This window comes from Monocercomonoides exilis (assembly GCF_001643675.1).
Source record: "Monocercomonoides exilis strain PA203 chromosome Unknown scaffold24-1337568, whole genome shotgun sequence".
Taxonomy (NCBI): Eukaryota; Preaxostyla; order Oxymonadida; family Polymastigidae; genus Monocercomonoides; species Monocercomonoides exilis.
Window position 1 is genome coordinate 646,885 of NW_027150569.1, and position 18,857 is coordinate 665,741.

The 18,857-nt window shown below is 35.0% G+C and overlaps 4 protein-coding genes across 4 annotated transcripts; 2 read left to right on the forward strand and 2 right to left on the reverse strand.

Annotated features, from left to right (window-relative positions):
- Positions 1 to 23: 23 nt before the first annotated feature.
- On the forward strand, positions 24 to 590 carry MONOS_1350 (uncharacterized protein; the record flags this gene model as incomplete). The annotated part of the gene is made up of 1 exon (XM_067866210.1): positions 24 to 590. The coding sequence occupies one exon, from the start codon at positions 24 to 26 to the stop codon at positions 588 to 590; it is 567 nt and encodes a 188-aa protein (XP_067726896.1).
- Positions 591 to 3,026: 2,436 nt separating this feature from the next.
- Positions 3,027 to 7,380, reverse strand: MONOS_1349 (uncharacterized protein; the record flags this gene model as incomplete). The annotated part of the gene is made up of 2 exons (XM_067866199.1): positions 3,921 to 7,380; positions 3,027 to 3,784 (listed from the first exon to the last, which is right to left on the reverse strand). Exons 1-2 carry the CDS (start codon positions 7,375 to 7,377, stop codon positions 3,027 to 3,029), a joined length of 4,215 nt encoding a protein of 1,404 aa, XP_067726897.1. The 5' UTR covers positions 7,378 to 7,380.
- Positions 7,381 to 7,452: 72 nt separating this feature from the next.
- Positions 7,453 to 11,263, reverse strand: MONOS_1348 (uncharacterized protein; the record flags this gene model as incomplete). Its single annotated transcript, XM_067866188.1, has 3 exons — positions 7,453 to 10,125; positions 10,462 to 10,977; positions 11,039 to 11,263. 3 exons carry the CDS (start codon positions 11,261 to 11,263, stop codon positions 7,741 to 7,743), a joined length of 3,126 nt encoding a protein of 1,041 aa, XP_067726898.1. The 3' UTR covers positions 7,453 to 7,740.
- A 6,695-nt stretch (positions 11,264 to 17,958) lies between these two features.
- MONOS_1347 (uncharacterized protein) lies at positions 17,959 to 18,348 on the forward strand (the record flags this gene model as incomplete). The annotated part of the gene is made up of 1 exon (XM_067866177.1): positions 17,959 to 18,348. The coding sequence occupies one exon, from the start codon at positions 17,959 to 17,961 to the stop codon at positions 18,346 to 18,348; it is 390 nt and encodes a 129-aa protein (XP_067726899.1).
- Positions 18,349 to 18,857: the final 509 nt, after the last annotated feature.

Genomic DNA, 18,857 nt, shown 5'->3' on the forward strand with positions numbered 1-18,857 from the left:
AAGTGGAAAACGCTGAATTGACAATGAATCGTACGCATGAACGACTTTTAAAAGAAGATGGCCCACCGTCTGTTGTTCAGATTGTGAATGCATCATCGACAGAATTATTAGAACTTCAAGATAATAAGCTTGGAATTTCTTCACTGAATCTGAGAAATGAGAAGGAAAGATTTAAGGAATTGAATGAAAATTCACAACTAGAAGAATGGGAGGAGAGCCATTCTGGAAAGTTATCTGGAGATGCCAGGGCATTTGATACAGCTCGATGTGCATCCGCTTTGAGACAGTGTCCTTCACATTTTCTTTTCCAAAGTGATTCTTCTGAACTAATGACGGATTCTTCGAGAGCAGAGCTCTTAGCAAATGAAAGCAGAATTGGTTTACAAGAGCTGGAATGCTCTTTATCGAATAATGATTACGAATCTGGACAAATAATCGTTGGAGATACAAATTCGCTTTGCTACAACTTTGAAGAGGAAATACCAGGAAAGGATTCTTCTTCCTTTTTAATGAAGAATCCTTTTCAAGAAAACGATTTTTCCGCTGCTTACAATGACAGTTTTGCTGAGAAAAGGGCATACTGCAACTAAAAGCACATCAGTTATTTTTCACAATTTAATCGTTCCAAGAAAAAATAGAAGTTATATAAGTTAATTATAATCCCTTTGTTATGAAAACATGAAAAAATTTCAAAAAAACTTGAAATTGAGTAAGTAAATTTAAAAAACAAAAAATATTGATCCTGTGATCACTTTGATAAGAAATTTTCAGATATTTAATTCTCGCGAAATAAGGCTTTTCTGAATGTTAAAATAGTATTTCTGCATTGACATCAAACGTGTGCATGTATGAATTACGAAAAAGAGACAAAATTTGAGGATAAAAAATAAAGTGTGTTTACAACTCTCTTATCGTTTTCTATTTTTTTCACTTTTTAAAAACTTCATTGTCTATAAATCCATTTATTTCAGACATATAAACTATACTCTATTAAACTGTTAACTTAAAGAACAGAATAATAAAAACAAATGAATATTTTAAAGTTTCATTGATGTCCTTCAAGTTTCATTATGCCGAGAAAAGCGAAATAATCCCAGTTTGTGGGGCTAGTTTGAATGATCCAAGTATTTCATGTTTTGGTGATAACAAAAGTTCACCGCAACTAAATAATAAAAAGAAAGGAAAGGAATGAAGCAAAAGGAAGAAAATGAAGCCGAATGAAAAGCAAGAGCTAAATGACATATGCGAAATCGTAGAAGACAATGGGGCTTCTGCTGATGCTTCAAGTGAATTATTGGGATTGAAACGAGAGGAAGATGAAAAAATTTTCACTGAGAAATTGCCAGAGTATTATCATGCTTGTTCTTCAACTGCAAAGACTTCATTTCCGATATATAGCGATGTCGATGGAGAAAGAGAAAGTTGTGCTCAAAAGACAGAAATAAATTCAACTTTAAATGAACAAAATCAAAATAGAACAGATATCATTTGTGAAAACTCAAGCTCAAGCTCAAGCTCAAGCTCAAGTTCGATGAGTGCAATTCATGAAGAATCTGCACAGATGGGATCTGAATGTCCAATGGTTTCTGAACCACTTGAATAGAATGAGAAACATATGTTACCCTCTGGCAATGAATCGGAACAATTCGAGACAGCTAACGAAGAAAAAGAGCAGACTCACAAAAAGAAGAGGAAGAAAAAGAAAGAGAAAACAAAAGAAACGATTCGTTAAACCAAAAACAGGAAAAACATAATTTAATGCGGTGATTTGAAAAGGAATTGAGACTGTAGATATGTTTTATGGAACAATATCAAGCTTACAGCATTTTCTTTTCAAGGAAGAGCCAGATTTAGATTAATGAGTGAATTTTTAATTTCATTAGTCATCCTTATTTGTGTTAATCGAATTTGGTTCGTTGCTTTCAAGAACTTCTTCTGAAAAGAATCAGTTTTTAGATGATTGTTGCCAAAGGAAAGAAAAGTACTCTGAAAAAATCCTTTTAGCCAACGAAAGAGTAAGTGCAGGGGAGGATTTGTTATGTAAATGGTTTTTATGTATTTTTTTATAATTATTTTTTATTCATTTCATCGAGTTCTATCATTAGTTTTCACATATACATATTTTTTTCATAACTTTCAAAGGTATTTTTGTTCGAGGTGATTCAATTTCACAAAAAACATTCTTTATGTATGATTTTTATTGAAGATTTGGCGGAATGGTTAGAGAATCTCTTATTGTGTGCAGAGTTATGCTCAGAATGAAATGAGATGCTCTCTTCTGCAATTTTTATAATATGTGTTATTTTGTACAGACATTTCAGAATATTTAATTTTTTACTAATGGTTTGATAAGTTTTGAATTTAAAAAGCTTTTTATTAATATTTTTTTGAAACAAAAATGCTTCTTAAAAATCGGCGATGAATTAACCATTTCATTTTTGAAAAACCGACATATGTTGAGCAATTGAAATGTCACTAATATTGTTTCACAATCACATGAACAAATTGTTTTATGAAAAATAAGCATTTTGCGTTCATTGAAGAAGGAATACATCTGTTCAAAAATTCCAAAATAGAAGTATTAAAAAATATCGATTAGAAATTCAAAGAAATGATTGTGCAAAAATTGTAAATTAAAGAAAAAATTGATTGCAAGCTCTGATTTTCTTCTCAACAACTCTTTCAACAGGGATTCTGTAAAAAGAAATTTTTTCATTATAAAGCAAAAAAAGAATCATAACCTTGAATCAATAAAATAATATTTAAAAAAAAAAAAAAAAAAAAAAAAAAAAAAAAAAAAAAAAAAAAAAAAAAACAGAATTAAAGATTCAGTTCTTTTAAAAGATTTCAAGTAAATCCATGAACATTCAAAAGAAATATTCTCAAGTATTATGAAACGAAAAGCTCAGGATTAAAATAACACTCTTAAGAAACTTTAAACCCATTAGCTTCTAACAACATTTACAAACTTAAAACCTCAACAAATGGGGGAAAAAAATAGAAAGAAAGAAATGCTCTTTCATGAATTATGCATCATTCTCCTTTGGTTTGCTATCAAGCAACGCAATTGATTCGGCTGATTGATTTTTTGACGAAGTGTTAACAGCGTTTGAAAGACTTCTTTGCAGCTTCTTCCCGCAAGGCCAATTGAAGCTCAGGAATATCTCCAATATCGGCAAGATGTTGCCAAAGTATCTCAAATACACAAATGTTCCACCAAGCGAGGTTAGAAGCATCACCCATGTCATCTTCATTGAATGGCGAGTTAATGCCACAGTCTTTCCCAGCTGAAGATGCACATTCACCCCGAACCCAATCTCCTTCAGCTGCTCCACATAATCCGGATTTGATCCCACAGAAAATTGTATGTAGTTCAACAGGTGACCTTTGGCAATTTCTGGAGTTGAACTCTTTTCATTCCTGTAGATTGACTGTATCAGATCCAATGTGATATTAGAATTGGATGATCCCTTCAATATTCTGTCAGCGTCACTCACAAAAATTGACTCAACAGAAGAGGAGAAGGTATCAGGCCCAAATTTCAAGTTGTGTTGCACAGGAACAGCTGTGTCAACTGAAGCATACACCTGTATTGCTCTAGCTGATGCGTCTTTTTCCCTTGAGTGCATCGCAAAGAACTGGACGATTGAATTTACAATGGAATAATTGTCGTTTGAAGAATCGAGCACAATGGTGCAATGGTGAGTTGGCATGTAATACAGATTTGTGGAAGGCTTTTGCGTGCATTTTGGTGCATTTGGGAATTTCAATGAAGGATAATGATCTGACATTTTGAGATTCACAAAAATAAGTCAAAGAAAAAAAATTAATTCATGAATTAATAATCAAATATATATATATATTCAGAAATATTAAAAAAAGCAAATGTGAATAGTGCATCGTAAAATAATTTGGCAAACCAAATGGATCAAATTGAGTCTTCCCAATGCCCAACTTTTCTGAGCACTTGCCAGATAGTTCTTGAGTTGTATTCTGTGGAGCTCCAACGCATTCCCCTGTATAATCCATCAGCATGATTTCAACATGAATGTTTTTATTTTTGAATGTTTCTAAGTCTGCTTCACTTTCCATCGACACATCGACAATAGACTTCGTCTCAACTGTGTTAAAAATAGCAAATGAGATTATGACCAGCAGTGATGCGCCAACCACAAAGAATATGCCCACAATTGAAAGGATACCTCCGCAAGTCGTCTTCCTAACCAGCTTTGTTCCTGAATGTGTTGCAAGATCATAAGAGTTGCAATATTCATCGGAATATGTATCCACAACATAAAGATAAGAACGGGTGGGGCATAACAACAGGATGACTGATACAACAACTCCAATCAGCGCAAATCCGAGATATAAGCCAAGCATTAGATAGTTTTCCTTTTTCACCGGCGCTTCAAATGCCTCTGGCTGTGACGTCTTCTTTCCATCCGCTTTTGGAACAACATTGTCAGTTGTTGCCGAGCCGATTGGACAGAACTGCTCCGCCGTGCAATTGAGCATTTTGTCAGCTCCCGCTGTATCTGTGTACCGACCCTGTAAAACAGGTAAGCAAGAATCTCGTTTTGAACCTTTCATTTCTCCGACCGTACCAGGTGGGCACTTATTGCATGCTTTGCTGCCAAACTCGTCTGTGTAAGATCCGATTGGACAGTCAACGCATTCACCATTCTCATTCTCATATGTGCCCGGACTGCATGGAACAACGTCTTTATTAAGAGAGAAGATGTACACATTGTCATGTGCTTGAGGGAGAACAGCTCGTCCTTTTCCAATTCGTCTTCCTCCAAAGCATATCACCTTCCGCTGGAAATAAGTGCAACTGCTTTCAACCAAATCAATGTGAGAATCTCCTCCAAGGGCTGATCCATCATCGTCTGTAACTTCCACATTTGCTTCTGAATCAAATGTGACCATTCTGAACAGATCCTGAGCAGCTCCTCGCAGTTGTCCTCCCAGCATAAGTGCTCGAGTATCCATTGGAATTGACAGCCCATCTTTGAAGTTGAAAATTGACTGAACTGGATCGTCATTTGCAGCTTTGCGGAAATTCTTTTGCGATCGTTCATAAAGCGCATTCGTGTCATTATTATTCCTGGCTGTTTTATCATGGCCAGCAAAAACCTTTGTGTGTTGTTTTTCGTGTGAGTGTTTCATGATATTATTCCAATAAGTTCTCTCGTTACCTTCATTCCTTAAGGAATGAGCATTTTCTTGGGCATTTGATGATAATTCATGAACAAGATCAACAACACCAAACGTTCTTATTGGCTCCGTCCCTGAATCACCTCCTAAAATAACCATTGTTTTATGCATGCCATTATCTTCTGCTTCACTTGCGGAGTTTGTCGTATTCTTTTCTGCGATGTCTTGAGTATTGCGAGTTTCTTTGAAAGAAAATCTCGATCTCTTTTTTGCACTAAACTTATCCATATGTGGATGAGGCACCATATCCATCACAAAAGTAGTTCCTTTTTCAAAAGCAGCGCCCAAATTGATGTTGAACTCCCATTCGTCTGTAGCGAAGTTAAAAACATATCCGTGATGAGACAGCGTCCCATCTGCAAGCTTCCCGCTGAAACACATGAAATAGTCGAGATAAATTCCACATGATGGAGCGGACACAGGAAGTGGATGTACTGAAGAGGATTTTACCAACTTCTTCCAGGACATAGTAGCGAAGCGGAACTCCCACAGTTCCGATGACTCCTCAATTATCCCTGTCTGAGGATTGGGGCCTCTTCCTCCAAAGATGAGAAGCCGCCCGCTGTCGCACACAGCAGACGCTAACTCGCGTGCGGGTGGTACTTCAGACAGAACATTTGGCGAAGCGTCAAAATCAATCTGAGTCCATGTCTTTGTCTCAAAGTCGAGGAAATGAAGGTCACTCAAAATGGTTCCCGTCTCCACTTCCCGCCCACCATAGACATAAAGCGAGCCACCAAAAGTGCCAACAATCGCATTGACGCGCGCAGAGGGTGCAAAGAAGTTCACTTTCATCAGAAGTTGAAATGGCGATTCAGCATTCACTTCCGCGGTAAGAGGGTCAAAGATACGTTCCGAATTGGACTGCGTAACTGGAATTCCCATAAAACTGTGCGAAATATCTGAAGAAGGAGAGGAAGAAAATTGTCTATCTCCATCACTTAAATATTTTGAATAGCCGAATAAATCATTCTGAAGTGATTTCGTGCACATTTTGTTTCTAAATCTCCTTCTGCGTTCGTAAGCTTCCTGCGAATATGTGCTGGCTTCTGTCTGTTCAAAGGATAAATCTTCCTTCGCCACAACGATTAGATCAGAGTTCAAATATTGCCCCTTCCTTCCCCCGAAAATATACAAATTTCCATTATCGTCCGTGGTGCATGCGCAATCTCCCCTGCTCAGCGAATATCTTTTTGTTGGTTCGTGATCAAAAACTATCTCTTTAAATTTGGCTGATACTTCACCAGGCTCATCGCTCGTTGCTTTTGTGCAGTCAAGGATAAGAAGGGATGTTGCAACATTAAACGGACTGTTTGCTTCCCATCCTCCAAAGATGTATGAAGTAGCGCTGCCCCCTGATATGTATGTCGCATGTCCAAAATTCGATCTTGAATTTGGTATGTCACTTTCTTCTCCTTTAACATTAACGATCTTCACTTTTTCCCAATCTGAAGGAACATTTGCATCGATTTTAACTCGACGTATCTTCAACGTTGGTACTTCTTCGGCACCTGTATCACCTCCATAGACAATCGCGAAGCCATTGGAAACCAACATTCCAGCGCCTTTGCAAGGCTCGGGTGTGTCTCCATTTTCAGATATCTTCGCTTCTGTCCACCGCTTTGCGTCAATGTCAAACATCCAAACATCGTTAAGGAGTCCGTCAGTGCAAATTCCTCCGAATATATACAACTTATTTTCGCTCATCGCATATGCCATTGAATGTCTCGCTTTTGGTATTGTATTCCCTTGGTCAACTTCGCTCCACTGGCAAACAGCTATATCAAACATATAAAGAGTGTTTGAAAATCCTGTTTCCTTACATCCACCCCAGATGTAAATCTTATTTTCAATTCTAAACTGAGCAAATGACTTAACCAAAGGTTTTTGGCTTTCTTGAGGAATCTGAACGATGTCGTTGTGAATGGGGTTTATTTTTGTAATAAATACATCGGATAACAATCTTTCATGATATGTAACACCTCCACCGATAAATAAACTCGGAGAAGCGTCTGAAACAATGTACTGAAATATTGGAGAATATCTCGGGTTAATTTGCACTCCAAATTCAGGAAAACTGCTTATAGAATGGACAATTTGCTTTTTTGAAACGCAATTTGCAAAACTAACTGCAACTGCAATTAAATAAATCAAATTCATTTTGATCAGGTATTTACATAATCAATTATTTTTTCTCATTCGCATTTTTGTTGAAAGTCAACTTTGGCACTATGATTTTATTTGGAAAGATAATGTTCGTTAATTTTTTTCAAAATAATGATAATAATAAAGAAAAAGAAAGAGAAATTTGTAAGATATATGCCAAAGATTGTTTTCAAAATTCACCTAGTCACAACTTTTTGAATTGGAATCCAAATCAACAGCAAAGAGCTAAAGAAGATTAAAAATTAAAAAAAAAAGGATAGAAGCCAAGATAAGGAAATAAAAATGCAATATCAATTAAATAATTCTAGCACAATAATCAAATAACATCATTAAATATTAATATAGCTCATCTAAATCTTACTGTTTAGGAGGGATAAATGGGACAAATTTTGAACCAGAATTATTTCCGGATAAGTTCTGTTCTCCGGCAGAATACGCAGGTCCTGCCATTGGATAGTGCATCTTATTCTGCATCTGCATCTGTTGCTGTTGCAGGTGCTGCTGCTGCTGAACAGCAGCTGGCGGAGGCGAAAGGCGTTGCGGATGGGTCGGATAGCCCATCGGATACTGTCTTGGTGCCATCACATTCGTTGCCTGTAAATAGTCAAAAGGAACGGCCGCAGCAGGATTCGAACCCGGCGCGCTCAGAAGGTGCGCTGGGGAGCCCACTGGCTGTACATATGCTGGCTGAGCATATCCTGTCTGTGTATAACCAGGCTGTGCATAACCCGCGGGGGAGCCGGCGTATCCGAAAGGCGGCGGAGAAATGGCTTTAATGGCCTCGCTTTGGGTGTATCTGAGGGCGTCGTCGCTCATCCAGTGGAGCATCATCCACTCGTCGCACTGACGCCGGAAGGATGTGCAGCGCACACCAAATGTGACAGTCAATGACCCGCTGTTTCTTTTGGGTTTGCATTCAGATGGAGATTTGGATGGAGATGAGGAAGAAGAAGGTGAAGAAGAAGGTGATGGTGTTTGAGTTCCACCAACAGAAGCAGGCGAGGCGGCTTTCTTCTCTTTATTCTCCACTGCCATCAATCCAGTCACTGCTCCACTTCCTTCTCCTTCTCCTTCTCCTTCTCCATCTTCCTCCCACTCCCCGTCTCCTTCTGTTCCTTCCGCTCCTTCAATCAGCTTCATCTCCCTCAGAGCCTTCACCGATGCAAACTGTGCAGCTCCGACAGAACAAGGGAGAGGAACAGGCACATCTGCAATCACTCCATTTCTCGTCTGGTGTGCCAAAAGCGCCTCAGCCGCTGTCATCGACGCAGGAGCAGGCACACAACAGGGAGGGACGATGCGACTTGTTCCTTGGCGCAGTAAGTAAGAAGGAGGGTCCACGAGGAGGTTGTGGTGAGTGGAGGAGGAAGAGGAAGAGGAAGAAGAAGAATCGCTTTTCGATGAAAGTTCACCTTCACCTTCTCCTTTTGCCTCATTTTCTTTCTCAGCCTCAGCCCCAGCCACAGCCTCGTCCAGCTGATTGTTTAGTATTTCCTGGTGCAGCTGCATTCCCGTTGGGTCGTACTGCTTTCGGTGCACGCAGATCTTCCAGTCGTAGAAGAAAGGCTCAGAATAGTCAGAAATGGGCTGCGAGTGGCGCGCGAAGGAGGAAGAGTTGGCAGTCATCACAGGAATGAAGGAAGAAGAGGGGATGAGGGGGGCACCACGGGTAGAAGAGGGAGAGGAAGAAGAGGAAGAAGATGGAGGGAAAGGAGAGAAGGAAGAGGAAGAGGAGGAAGAGGAGGGGAATGTGAATGAAGGGGAAGAAGAAGAAGAAGAAGAAGATGTTGGGAATATGGTTTGAGAAACTGATAAGGAAGCCACTGAAGATGTTAAAGAAGATGAAGAAGAAGAAGAAGAAGAAGGTGCAATAGAAGCAGTTGACGATGATGGCTTAATAACACCTTTCGATGGTTTTATAAGCGGCAAAGGCGAAGAAGAAGAAGAAGAAGAAATAGAAGAAGAAGAAAGAGAAGAAGCATTCGAAGGAGCAATCGACGGCTTCACAGTAGCCGCCAGGGGGCTCCCAGCCTTCTTCGCGACAGGCGAGCTGATCTCCCTCGGCTTCTGCCTGAGGATAATGGCAGGCATTTCTGGGGCTGTGAAGGAGAGCGCCTTTGCGGCTTGCTCTGCCTGGCTGCCGGGCAGCAGCAGAGAAGGGTCGGTGGCAAAGGCTGGGCGGCGGTACAGCTCCATCAGTCGGTCGCAGCACCAGCGGGGAAAGCTCTCAACGAGCTCGACGAAGACTGAGATGTTCATTTGTTCTTTGCGCGGCAGGGCAGAGAAAGAATGTGGCTGGGTCGGAGTGTCCTTTCCGAAGGGGTAGAGGCGCAGACGCCACTTGTGAGGGAACGGAGGGTGGGTGAAGATGGGGGAGACAAGAGAATAAGAAGAGGAGGAAGAAGAGGAAGAGGAAGAGGAAGAGGAAGAAGGTGATTGTCCATTCACACTCTGGCCAGCTGGGGAATAAGCAGGGGGCGGGGAAAAACGGCAGTTTTTGCGGTCGATGTGGAGGGAGAAGATGTCGTCGAAGGTGTAAGTGAATGTGATGAACGGCGGGAAGAGCGGGTCGAGCGACAAGAAGGGGGTGAATGGAGAAGGTATGGTCGAAGCGACGCGAGAGAGGGGGAAAGGGTAAGGCGTGTCTTCAGCAGGGTTGGAGGAAGGGAACGCGGCATATGGGAATGGGGGGCGCAGCTGCTCGCCGAGCTTTTTCTCGTACAGACGGGAAAATGTGAGTGCCTGTGAGAAGTATTTAAGAAGATAAAATAAAAAAAGGAAAGGAAAAAGAAAGAAAGAAAGAAAGAAAGAAAGAAAATATGTAAAAAAGTCAAAATTTATAAAAAAGTTAGTGAGTTTGAGGATGCGAAAGGGGGAAGAGTGTTTGAAGAAGCGAATATATTGCAAAAATATAGCAAGAAATAAGGTTTAGGTGGAATTGCGATGTAATAAAAAAATTGTTATGTTTGACACATCAAAAAAGCAAGCGCGAAAGGAAAAATGTGATTAGTTATTATTTTATGGATGATTATTTAAGAAATAAAGGATGAAACCTGCATTTAAAAAAACATATCAAACCTGAGAAATTGACTCTGAAAGAAGCTTCTTTTTAACTGGGATTTGAGAAGCATTTTCTGGCTTCATTAGATCTTCCACCTGATCTTTCAAAATTTGTAATTCCCTTTGCCATTTAATACCATCACTTTCGTGTCGATCAAAAATATTACAATATGATTTCAATTCTCCATCAAGCGTTTTTCTGTATTGATTTTGCCATTGTCGCACCATTGAGTCAACATCTTTTTGACGAACTTCTTCGTTGTGCTTGTATGTCTTGATTATCAGCATTATTTCGTTCATTTCATTTATGCGATCCTTAAGACGCTCGTTCATTCTTATTATTTCAAGTTTCTGTTGGTCTGAACCTTCAGATGCTTGACAAATTTTGTGAAGTCGGTGCTCTTTTGTTTGTGCCAAACAATCACCGCAGATTTTCTTATCGCAATCCAGACAATAATAGTTACATGTCAAATTAGGATGTTGTGAACACTTGACTTCGTTGTTTTCTTTGTCCTTCAAAATTAAAGTAAATTTCTTCAAAAAAAAAAAGGTTTTTTAATAAATAAAATTTTTTAATCAAATAAAAAGCGCACACCTCTTCAAGCGTGCTTTTAAAGCGATTTAGTGCAACGGCATTTTCTATTGAAACTCGTTGCCGGCATAGTGGGCATTTTCCTTTTTCCTCCAACCATTCTGAAATGCAATTATGACAAAAGATGTTTTGACAGCATGGTAAAATTACAGGATCGTTGGCTTCGCATAAGCAAATAGGACAAGAAAATAATTCTGCTGTGGGTCTTTCTTCTTCGATTGCACTCATTATCCTCAAAAATTCTTTCCACCTTAAATCAATTATATAATGGGTATTTTGCAATTGTTTGTTTTTGTGAATTCTCTTTTATTCGCCTTCACTTATCATAAATTAGCCCTGGGTGACGTGAAGGAAAAAATTTGTCACGTCCGTCACCAATTTTCCAATAAGAAAAAAAAAAAAAATTAATAATAATAATATTATTATTATTATCATTAATATTAATATTAATTTTCAACAAAAATAAATATTTTGAAAATATGAAATATATAATTGGATTTTATTTTCTTTCTTCGGTAAGTTTAGGATCAAGTTTTCCCATTGCAACATGATATTATAAATGAAATGATAATTATTAAAGAGATGACGAGTAACTGGAACCAATTCGCAAATTTTTGGTATAGGCACTGACATATTCACATGAATTTTTATTTATGGTTAAAATTCTTTCGCCTTTTATACAAGTATTAATTTTTATGAAAAGATCAAAGTGTTGATTTTTCGGAATACCATATTTTTTCAGTTATCATTTCCCTACTATATTGCTTTCAATTCGTGTGCTTTATCTTCTGAAAGCTGCATGGAACAAGGAGATAAACGAAAAGGCTCAAAAAGATGTGGAAATGGCATTGTTGGCTTTGAGCAACATTCACAAAAGATTTGTATGAGAACCGCCTTTTTATTTTTTATGATGTGATTAAATTTTCTTTAAACCTTTTTATTTCTTTTAACGTCTTTTTAAGGAAATTCCAGAAGAATTGTTCTTCGACGAGATCAAAGAAATTGTGGAATATCATCAAGAGCACCACAACCTTTTTCATCTTGAATATGGGGCAAAATATTTGACTTCAAGCATTTTCATTGAAAAATTATGCACTTTTCATTGAATTTTTTTCATGAAAAAATATTAAAAAAATAGGTCCATTTTTTGACATCAAAGAAATATTGGAAAACTTAATGTTTTGATTTCAATGACACATATTTTCAAATATGAAAATCAAATTTATTTCTTTATATGATAAAGTTTAATAATGTCATGAGCGAAATAATTTTTCAATGCCTTGTGCAAAAAAAGCTTGAAAGTCCGTATTTTCCCCCAAATGTTCTCATTTTTATAATATTCATGATATTCAAAAAAAAACTCTTGAATGATTAGATTCAAAATAAATTGAAACAGCTTTTTAAAAATAAAACAAAATAGATATTATTAACAACAGACAAAACCTGTATATCTCTTTTTTAATAGGCCAGATAAATCAGAAGATTCAATTAATGAATTTTTTTTCCCATTTTATCAAACAAATGATATCAAAGAATTCTCAGAAACAACAAGGAATAAAGAGTATATCGGTAATAAACAGATGAAAAATTGCACTCATAAAAAGCAAGTATAACTGCTCCATTATTCAACAAGTCTTCAAATTTTAAAACACTGCTTCTCTCCACTCTGCTTAATAAATAAATGTTTTTTTCGATAAATGTCTCAGTGATCATCCTTTTCAGCAAAAAACTTATTTGAAAGGCTGGTGATTTGTCCAGAATATATATTTCTCAATAATCGGCTGCAGTTAAATCAAAAAGGCATTGTTTGGATGTGTCAAATGATTATTTTTGCTTTTTTCTTTTCTTCTTTGTTCATTTCCTCTGATTTTCTCTTTCATTCTATTCATTTTGACATCTAGTCCAATTCTCTTTTTGCTTTTCTCGCAAAAATGTGGTTTATTCGCAACAACTATTTCGAAGTGTTTGTTGTATAAAAATCTTTTGTTCTAAAACTCCGAAGTTGACTGGCATACAAGGCTTGTCAAGATTCAATGCTCCTGATTACGTTGGATAATCTCTTTGATGACATTCATTTATAGATCTTTTTTTTTGTATTCAAATTAAACAAGAAAATTTTCCATAAATGAAGTCAAAACAATTCATAAAATTAATTAATGAACAAATTACATTCTTTTCTTCAAAATGCAACCCAGCGCCTTCAAAGTCATTTCGACTTTTTTATTCGAAACTCCTAGCTTTCTTCTTTGATCGATGCAACATCCAAAAGGCAGAGCACACAGATGAAAATCAATTTCGATGAATCCCAAACAATAAAATATGGCATTCGTTTAATATTATTGATAGCCTCTCATTTCGTTCTTTTTTTTCATTTCAGTTCGATTGAAAAGCAACACAAAATAGAAATAATTTGAATTCCAAATGAAAAATTCAAATAATAAACATTAGTCTTTCTGATACAACAAGCTAACAATACGTTTAAAGTTTGCGCATATTCTTGAAATTAATTTGTATTTCTTTTTGAACTGAGTTCAAGAGAAAGCGATTAAGTGAACGATCGAGATAAAGCAACTGAAAAAAAAACTTCTAAAAAAGAAAGATAAATACAAATAAACAACATATATAAACACATAAACAGCAGAGTTCATCAATTTTTGTAAGCCATATGTGGAGAAACGGAAAGTTCAAATGAAGTCAATGATCTCACCCATTATTTTTTAATTTTTCGCAATTTTAAAAACTGAACGTGATAGATGAAGTTTCGCCAAATAACAATAATTTTTAAATAATTAGAAATAGTGAGCTTTTCATATACTGTTTGTATTTTTGCTCAACTCGTCTGTCAACTAAATTATATCTCGCCTTTAATATGCTTCAAGATTCCTTTTGAAAAATCCAAATGCACATGCAACACTTTATTTTCATTAGATGATTCAGTGCCTATTTCAAAGAGTTATGAAAATTTCTCGTTTCAATATCTGTTTCCAATATAATTTTAATTGTTTCATCGAAGATGAATAGAAATGAGATTGTGAATGTGATATGAACTTTTGTGGAGTAATCATGCTAAAAAGAAATTAAAGAGCTTATGAATCAAATTGAAAGAACAACGAAACCGTAAATGCTGAATGATTGGAACATAATTATTCCCGTTTTTGTGCAAATTTCTTTTTCCAAAATGCTGATCTGTCCAAGTGCATTTTATAAAAGCGTTATGATATTTCAGTGTTTTTTCAATTCTAACTCTTGTCCAGATCATACAAAATTCTATGCATTGAAAATAGTGACAATTCTGAGTTCATTTTCTTCATTTTTATCGTTCTCATCCATTCTGGCAAGTACTGAAAATTTCAAGCTAAATATAAGACCCAATTTCATCTTTTTCATCACAAAAAAATGAAAAAGTTGCTAAAAAACCATTCAAATAGGTTTTTTTCGCAACTCTTAGGAACTTCTTCATTGTTTTCAAAAACTTCGAATGGAATCCTTACAATGTGTTTATTTATTTTTCGGGGGTGTTTGATGTTTTTCACAAAGGCTTTGTTAACACATTTTGTTATAAAATTGAATCACAAAAAAAAAAAAAAAAAAAAAGTATAAAAAAAAAAAAAAAAAAAAAAAAAAAAAAACAGACATCATGTTTTTTTCTCTTTTCGTTTATGCAACTTTATAAAAATGACAATTAATGTTCTCTTTATGCTTCAAATTGCTTTTATATGTATTTTTTATGAAAAAACGCAATCGTATCGATTGAAAAATGAAATGTTATGGTAGTCAATTTAAAAAAAAATGATATGAAACTATCTAGAGACGAAACTTGCATATTCTGTTCTTCTGCTTCTTCTTTTGTATTTTCAGAAAAATTGACTGGAAGTGACGTCAGAAGTCACTGACTTCTGTGACGCGTCAATATTCCGATAACCGCTTTCACTTCAGTGAAAATTGAATAATGGAAAATCTGGTTTTTTTTTTTTACTTTTTTTTTTTTTTTTTTTTTTTTTCTTGTGACGTGGAAAATTTTGTCACATCCGTCAAAAATCGAAAAAGTCACGTCAGAAGTCACCACGTCACCCAGGGCTATCATAAATTATGTTTGTTTCTGAAACATGAAAAAAATATTATCAAGCAAAAATATAGTTTTTTTTATTTATTTTTTCTGTTTCTGAAAAAAAGCAAATATGCAATTTATTGGAGCAAAAATGGTTGAAATAAAAAAGTGCAGATAACATTGCAAATAAGCCAATAAAACCTTAGTAATATATCGTAAGTTTTGTCTCCACTTCCTTCAACGAATATGTGCGCGGGGTCAAAAATTTGTCGGTGCAAAAAAAAAAAATAATTGGGAACAAAATTATCAAACTCTCCAGAGTGTTTTGAAGAAAAATAATAAAGAACGGGAAGCCTTCAAAATCCTTTTATTTTCTATTCCAGATAAAAAAAAATTTTTTTTGTTTTTTTTTTGTTATGTTATGTTATGTTTTGTTTTGTTTTGTTTTGTTTTGTTTTGTTTTGTTTTGTTTTGTTTTGTTTTGTTTTGTTTTGTTTTGTTTTGTTTTGTTTTATTGTTTTGTGTTTTGTTTTTGTTTTTGTTTTTGTTTTTGTTTTTGTTTTAGTTTTTGTTTTTTTGGATTGCAACTTTCTTCGTATTTTTTTTTCATTTGGGTGATTATTTTTGAAATCATGTTTTTTCTTTCAAAATTTTTAGTAAAAAAAAATTCTCTTGAATAGAAACAAATTAACATTGAAAAATGAAAATACTTATTTAAAAGATTTTTATTTTTTTATTAGCTAAAACATGTATTTTTAAAAAAACAATTGTTTTATCTTTTTTGTTTGAAAGAACAATTCCTTTTCAAAGTTAAAAAACATTTGAAGACTTTGCACTCCGAAAAAGTTATGATTTCAAAAATAATAACACATTTTCTCTTCCTCATCACAAATATTAATAAAGTGTTTAATATTAAGCACTTTTACACACACATCCAATTTCCAAATTATCAACAGTCATTTTGTGCAAAAAAAGTAATTCAAAATGAAAATTCTTAATAATTAATTTCACAAAATTTATAAATTTGTAATAAATTTAAAAAAATTTTGTTTATCAATTATGAATAAAAAGTTTTCCAAATTAGAATAACGATTCACAGATATCGCAAAAAATACCGGACATCACACAAAATCCCGGACAAGATCGATTTCACAACAACTACAAGACGAATAATTCTGACAATTTTCCTCAAAATACACATCATCAATGCAAACTCAATTGATAAACGAGAGTTTCATTACAACTTTATTTGTTCTCAGAAAAAAATTATAATTGCAATTATGGAGAAATAGGATTTTGAGTTTCTCCGAGATTTCGATATATATTTTTTCTGAACTCAAATGAAGCTATTTTGAAAGTTTTGTGTATCAAATGAGTTTGTATTGATGAGATATATTTTGAGGAAAATTGTCAGAATTATTCCTCTTGCAGTTATTGTGAAATCTATCTTGTCCGGCATTTTGTGCGATATTTGTACGTGAAAGACAGAAAAAAAGCACTTTGAACATATCAAACAATATTATCATTTTTTTCAAATAATGAAAAAATTAACATTTGTTAATCACCACATTTCCTAATTATTTTTATACCATCGTTCTAAAACCCGGTACTTTTTCTAATACCCGGACTAAACAAAAATATATCACATTTTTATTTCGCAATCATTCCTGAAATTTGTTCATCCAATTTCAGATTATCGTTCTCTAAATTCAAACAGTTGGATTTCATTGTATTTTTTCATTTTATGTCAATTGTCGCAGAAAATTGAAGAAACAACAATATATTTCAGCAAAGGCAAACAACAACGTTTTAAATTGTGAAACATGAAGGAATATTATAAGATTGATAACATGGAATTTATTTCTTTATACTGCAACATATTTGATCGAATGAATTTCATTTCCTTTTTTATAATTTCATTATTTTAGTCGAAAGATCAAAACCATAAAAATGACAAACCATTGCGAACTTTCTGCATCAGACCTTCAAAAAAAATTGGCATGTGCTGAAATTAGGAAATTGGGCAGCATTTCAAAGAAAATTTTCGAAATCAAAAAGAATAATGTTGTGTCACCTCATGTGGCAATAGGATCTGGAATAATTTCAAAAGGCTCTTGGTATCGAGGAGTGAATGCACAGAAGAATAACAGAGAAGTGGGAATCAATGGAAGGCCTACCATTATTACAGACTCAATGATTGAAACAATAGAAAACAAAACGCTTGTTATGCTGTCAGAAGGGAAGGTTGTTCGAGTAAAAGATATCTACAAAATGGTTTGAAATTAGAATTTCTTATTTCTTTTAATTTTTTTTTATTATTTAGATGAAAGATTATTATGAAGAAAACTCCAAGGAAAAAACAAAAATAAAATTTCCATGTATTTCAGCTGCATATTATTTGATCGATCATAACAAAATACTCAAATCTGCATTATCCAAACCGATGGAACGATCCAAAATGTTGGCACAGTCACCAGATGGTATCCGTAAATGGTTTGATCGATTCAAAAATGTTTTGGATACATTCAATATAGGTGAAAACGGTATATTTAATTTCGATGAAACATCTTTGAGATGCGGAGAAAGCTCATGCAAGCTGTGAGTGTGTTTAAGAAATCAAATTCCTCCGTCACATCCAATTCCCAACAAAACAACAAATTCGACTCTTTGTGTTTGTGTTTGTGCTGATGGATCGTCTTTGCCTTCTTTTCTTCTGTATTCCAGTCGAAAGCTTCCAGTAGAATTTCGAACCCTAACATCATTCAACATACGTTTTATCTCATCATCTTCGGGATGGATAAATTCATCAATCTTTGAAACGATCATGATTTCCCATTGGATTCCTTCGAATAAAACAAAAATGAAACTCTTAAATATGCCAAAAGCTGTTTTCCTTTTTGATAACCATCCTTCTCACATCAATGAAAAAGTTGAGAAATGCGCAGATAAACAAGGAATAATAATGATGAGATTTCCTCCAAATCTCACTCATCTTCTTCAGCCATGCGACAGCAGCATATTTGCAAGATTTAAAAAGACTTTTAATGACAATTTCAACCCACCGCAACCACATTCTTCCTCTTCGTTTCGAAGTGAATTAGCAAAAGTTCTTCCTGAAGCACTCACTTCTTCAACATCTCCATCAACAATAAAAAGCGCGTTTCAGAAAACTGGTATTTGGCCTGTGATGGCCGCACCTGTTCTGTCAAGAGTTTCTGGTTCACCCATTTCGCAGAGAACAGAAGAAAAATCAAACTGGGACTAGGAGTTGTATGGAAAATTTTCTCCCACAAACAAAAGGATAAAAACAAGAACAAGCCATATGGATCGCAGCAACATGAAGCCAGTAGAAAGTGAGGAAACATCTGTTTCAAATTTTCAAGACAGAAAGGATGACAGCATTCCTGTGAAAATGCGCACAAAAAAAGTGAAACAATCCAGAAATCAGTTAAGGAAATTGCTGAGCAACATAAATGAGCCAAATGAAAAGAGTTTGAATTATGAGAAATCATCAAACAAATATGAATTGAGAGAAAGAAAAGTTAAGAAAAAGCGACTTTTAATTTCGTACGATGATGATGCAAACTTTGCGAAGAATTTCAGTACTATTTAGATTTTTACTGTTCAATCCAATTCAATTAACTTCTTGAAAAAGTGTGTGTGTTTTGACTTTTTCATGATTAAAAATAAAGATTGTTATTGATCAGGATGTTTTGATTTTTTATTCAAAAAAGATAATCAAAATTCACTTAAAACTTGAAGAAATTTTGTGTG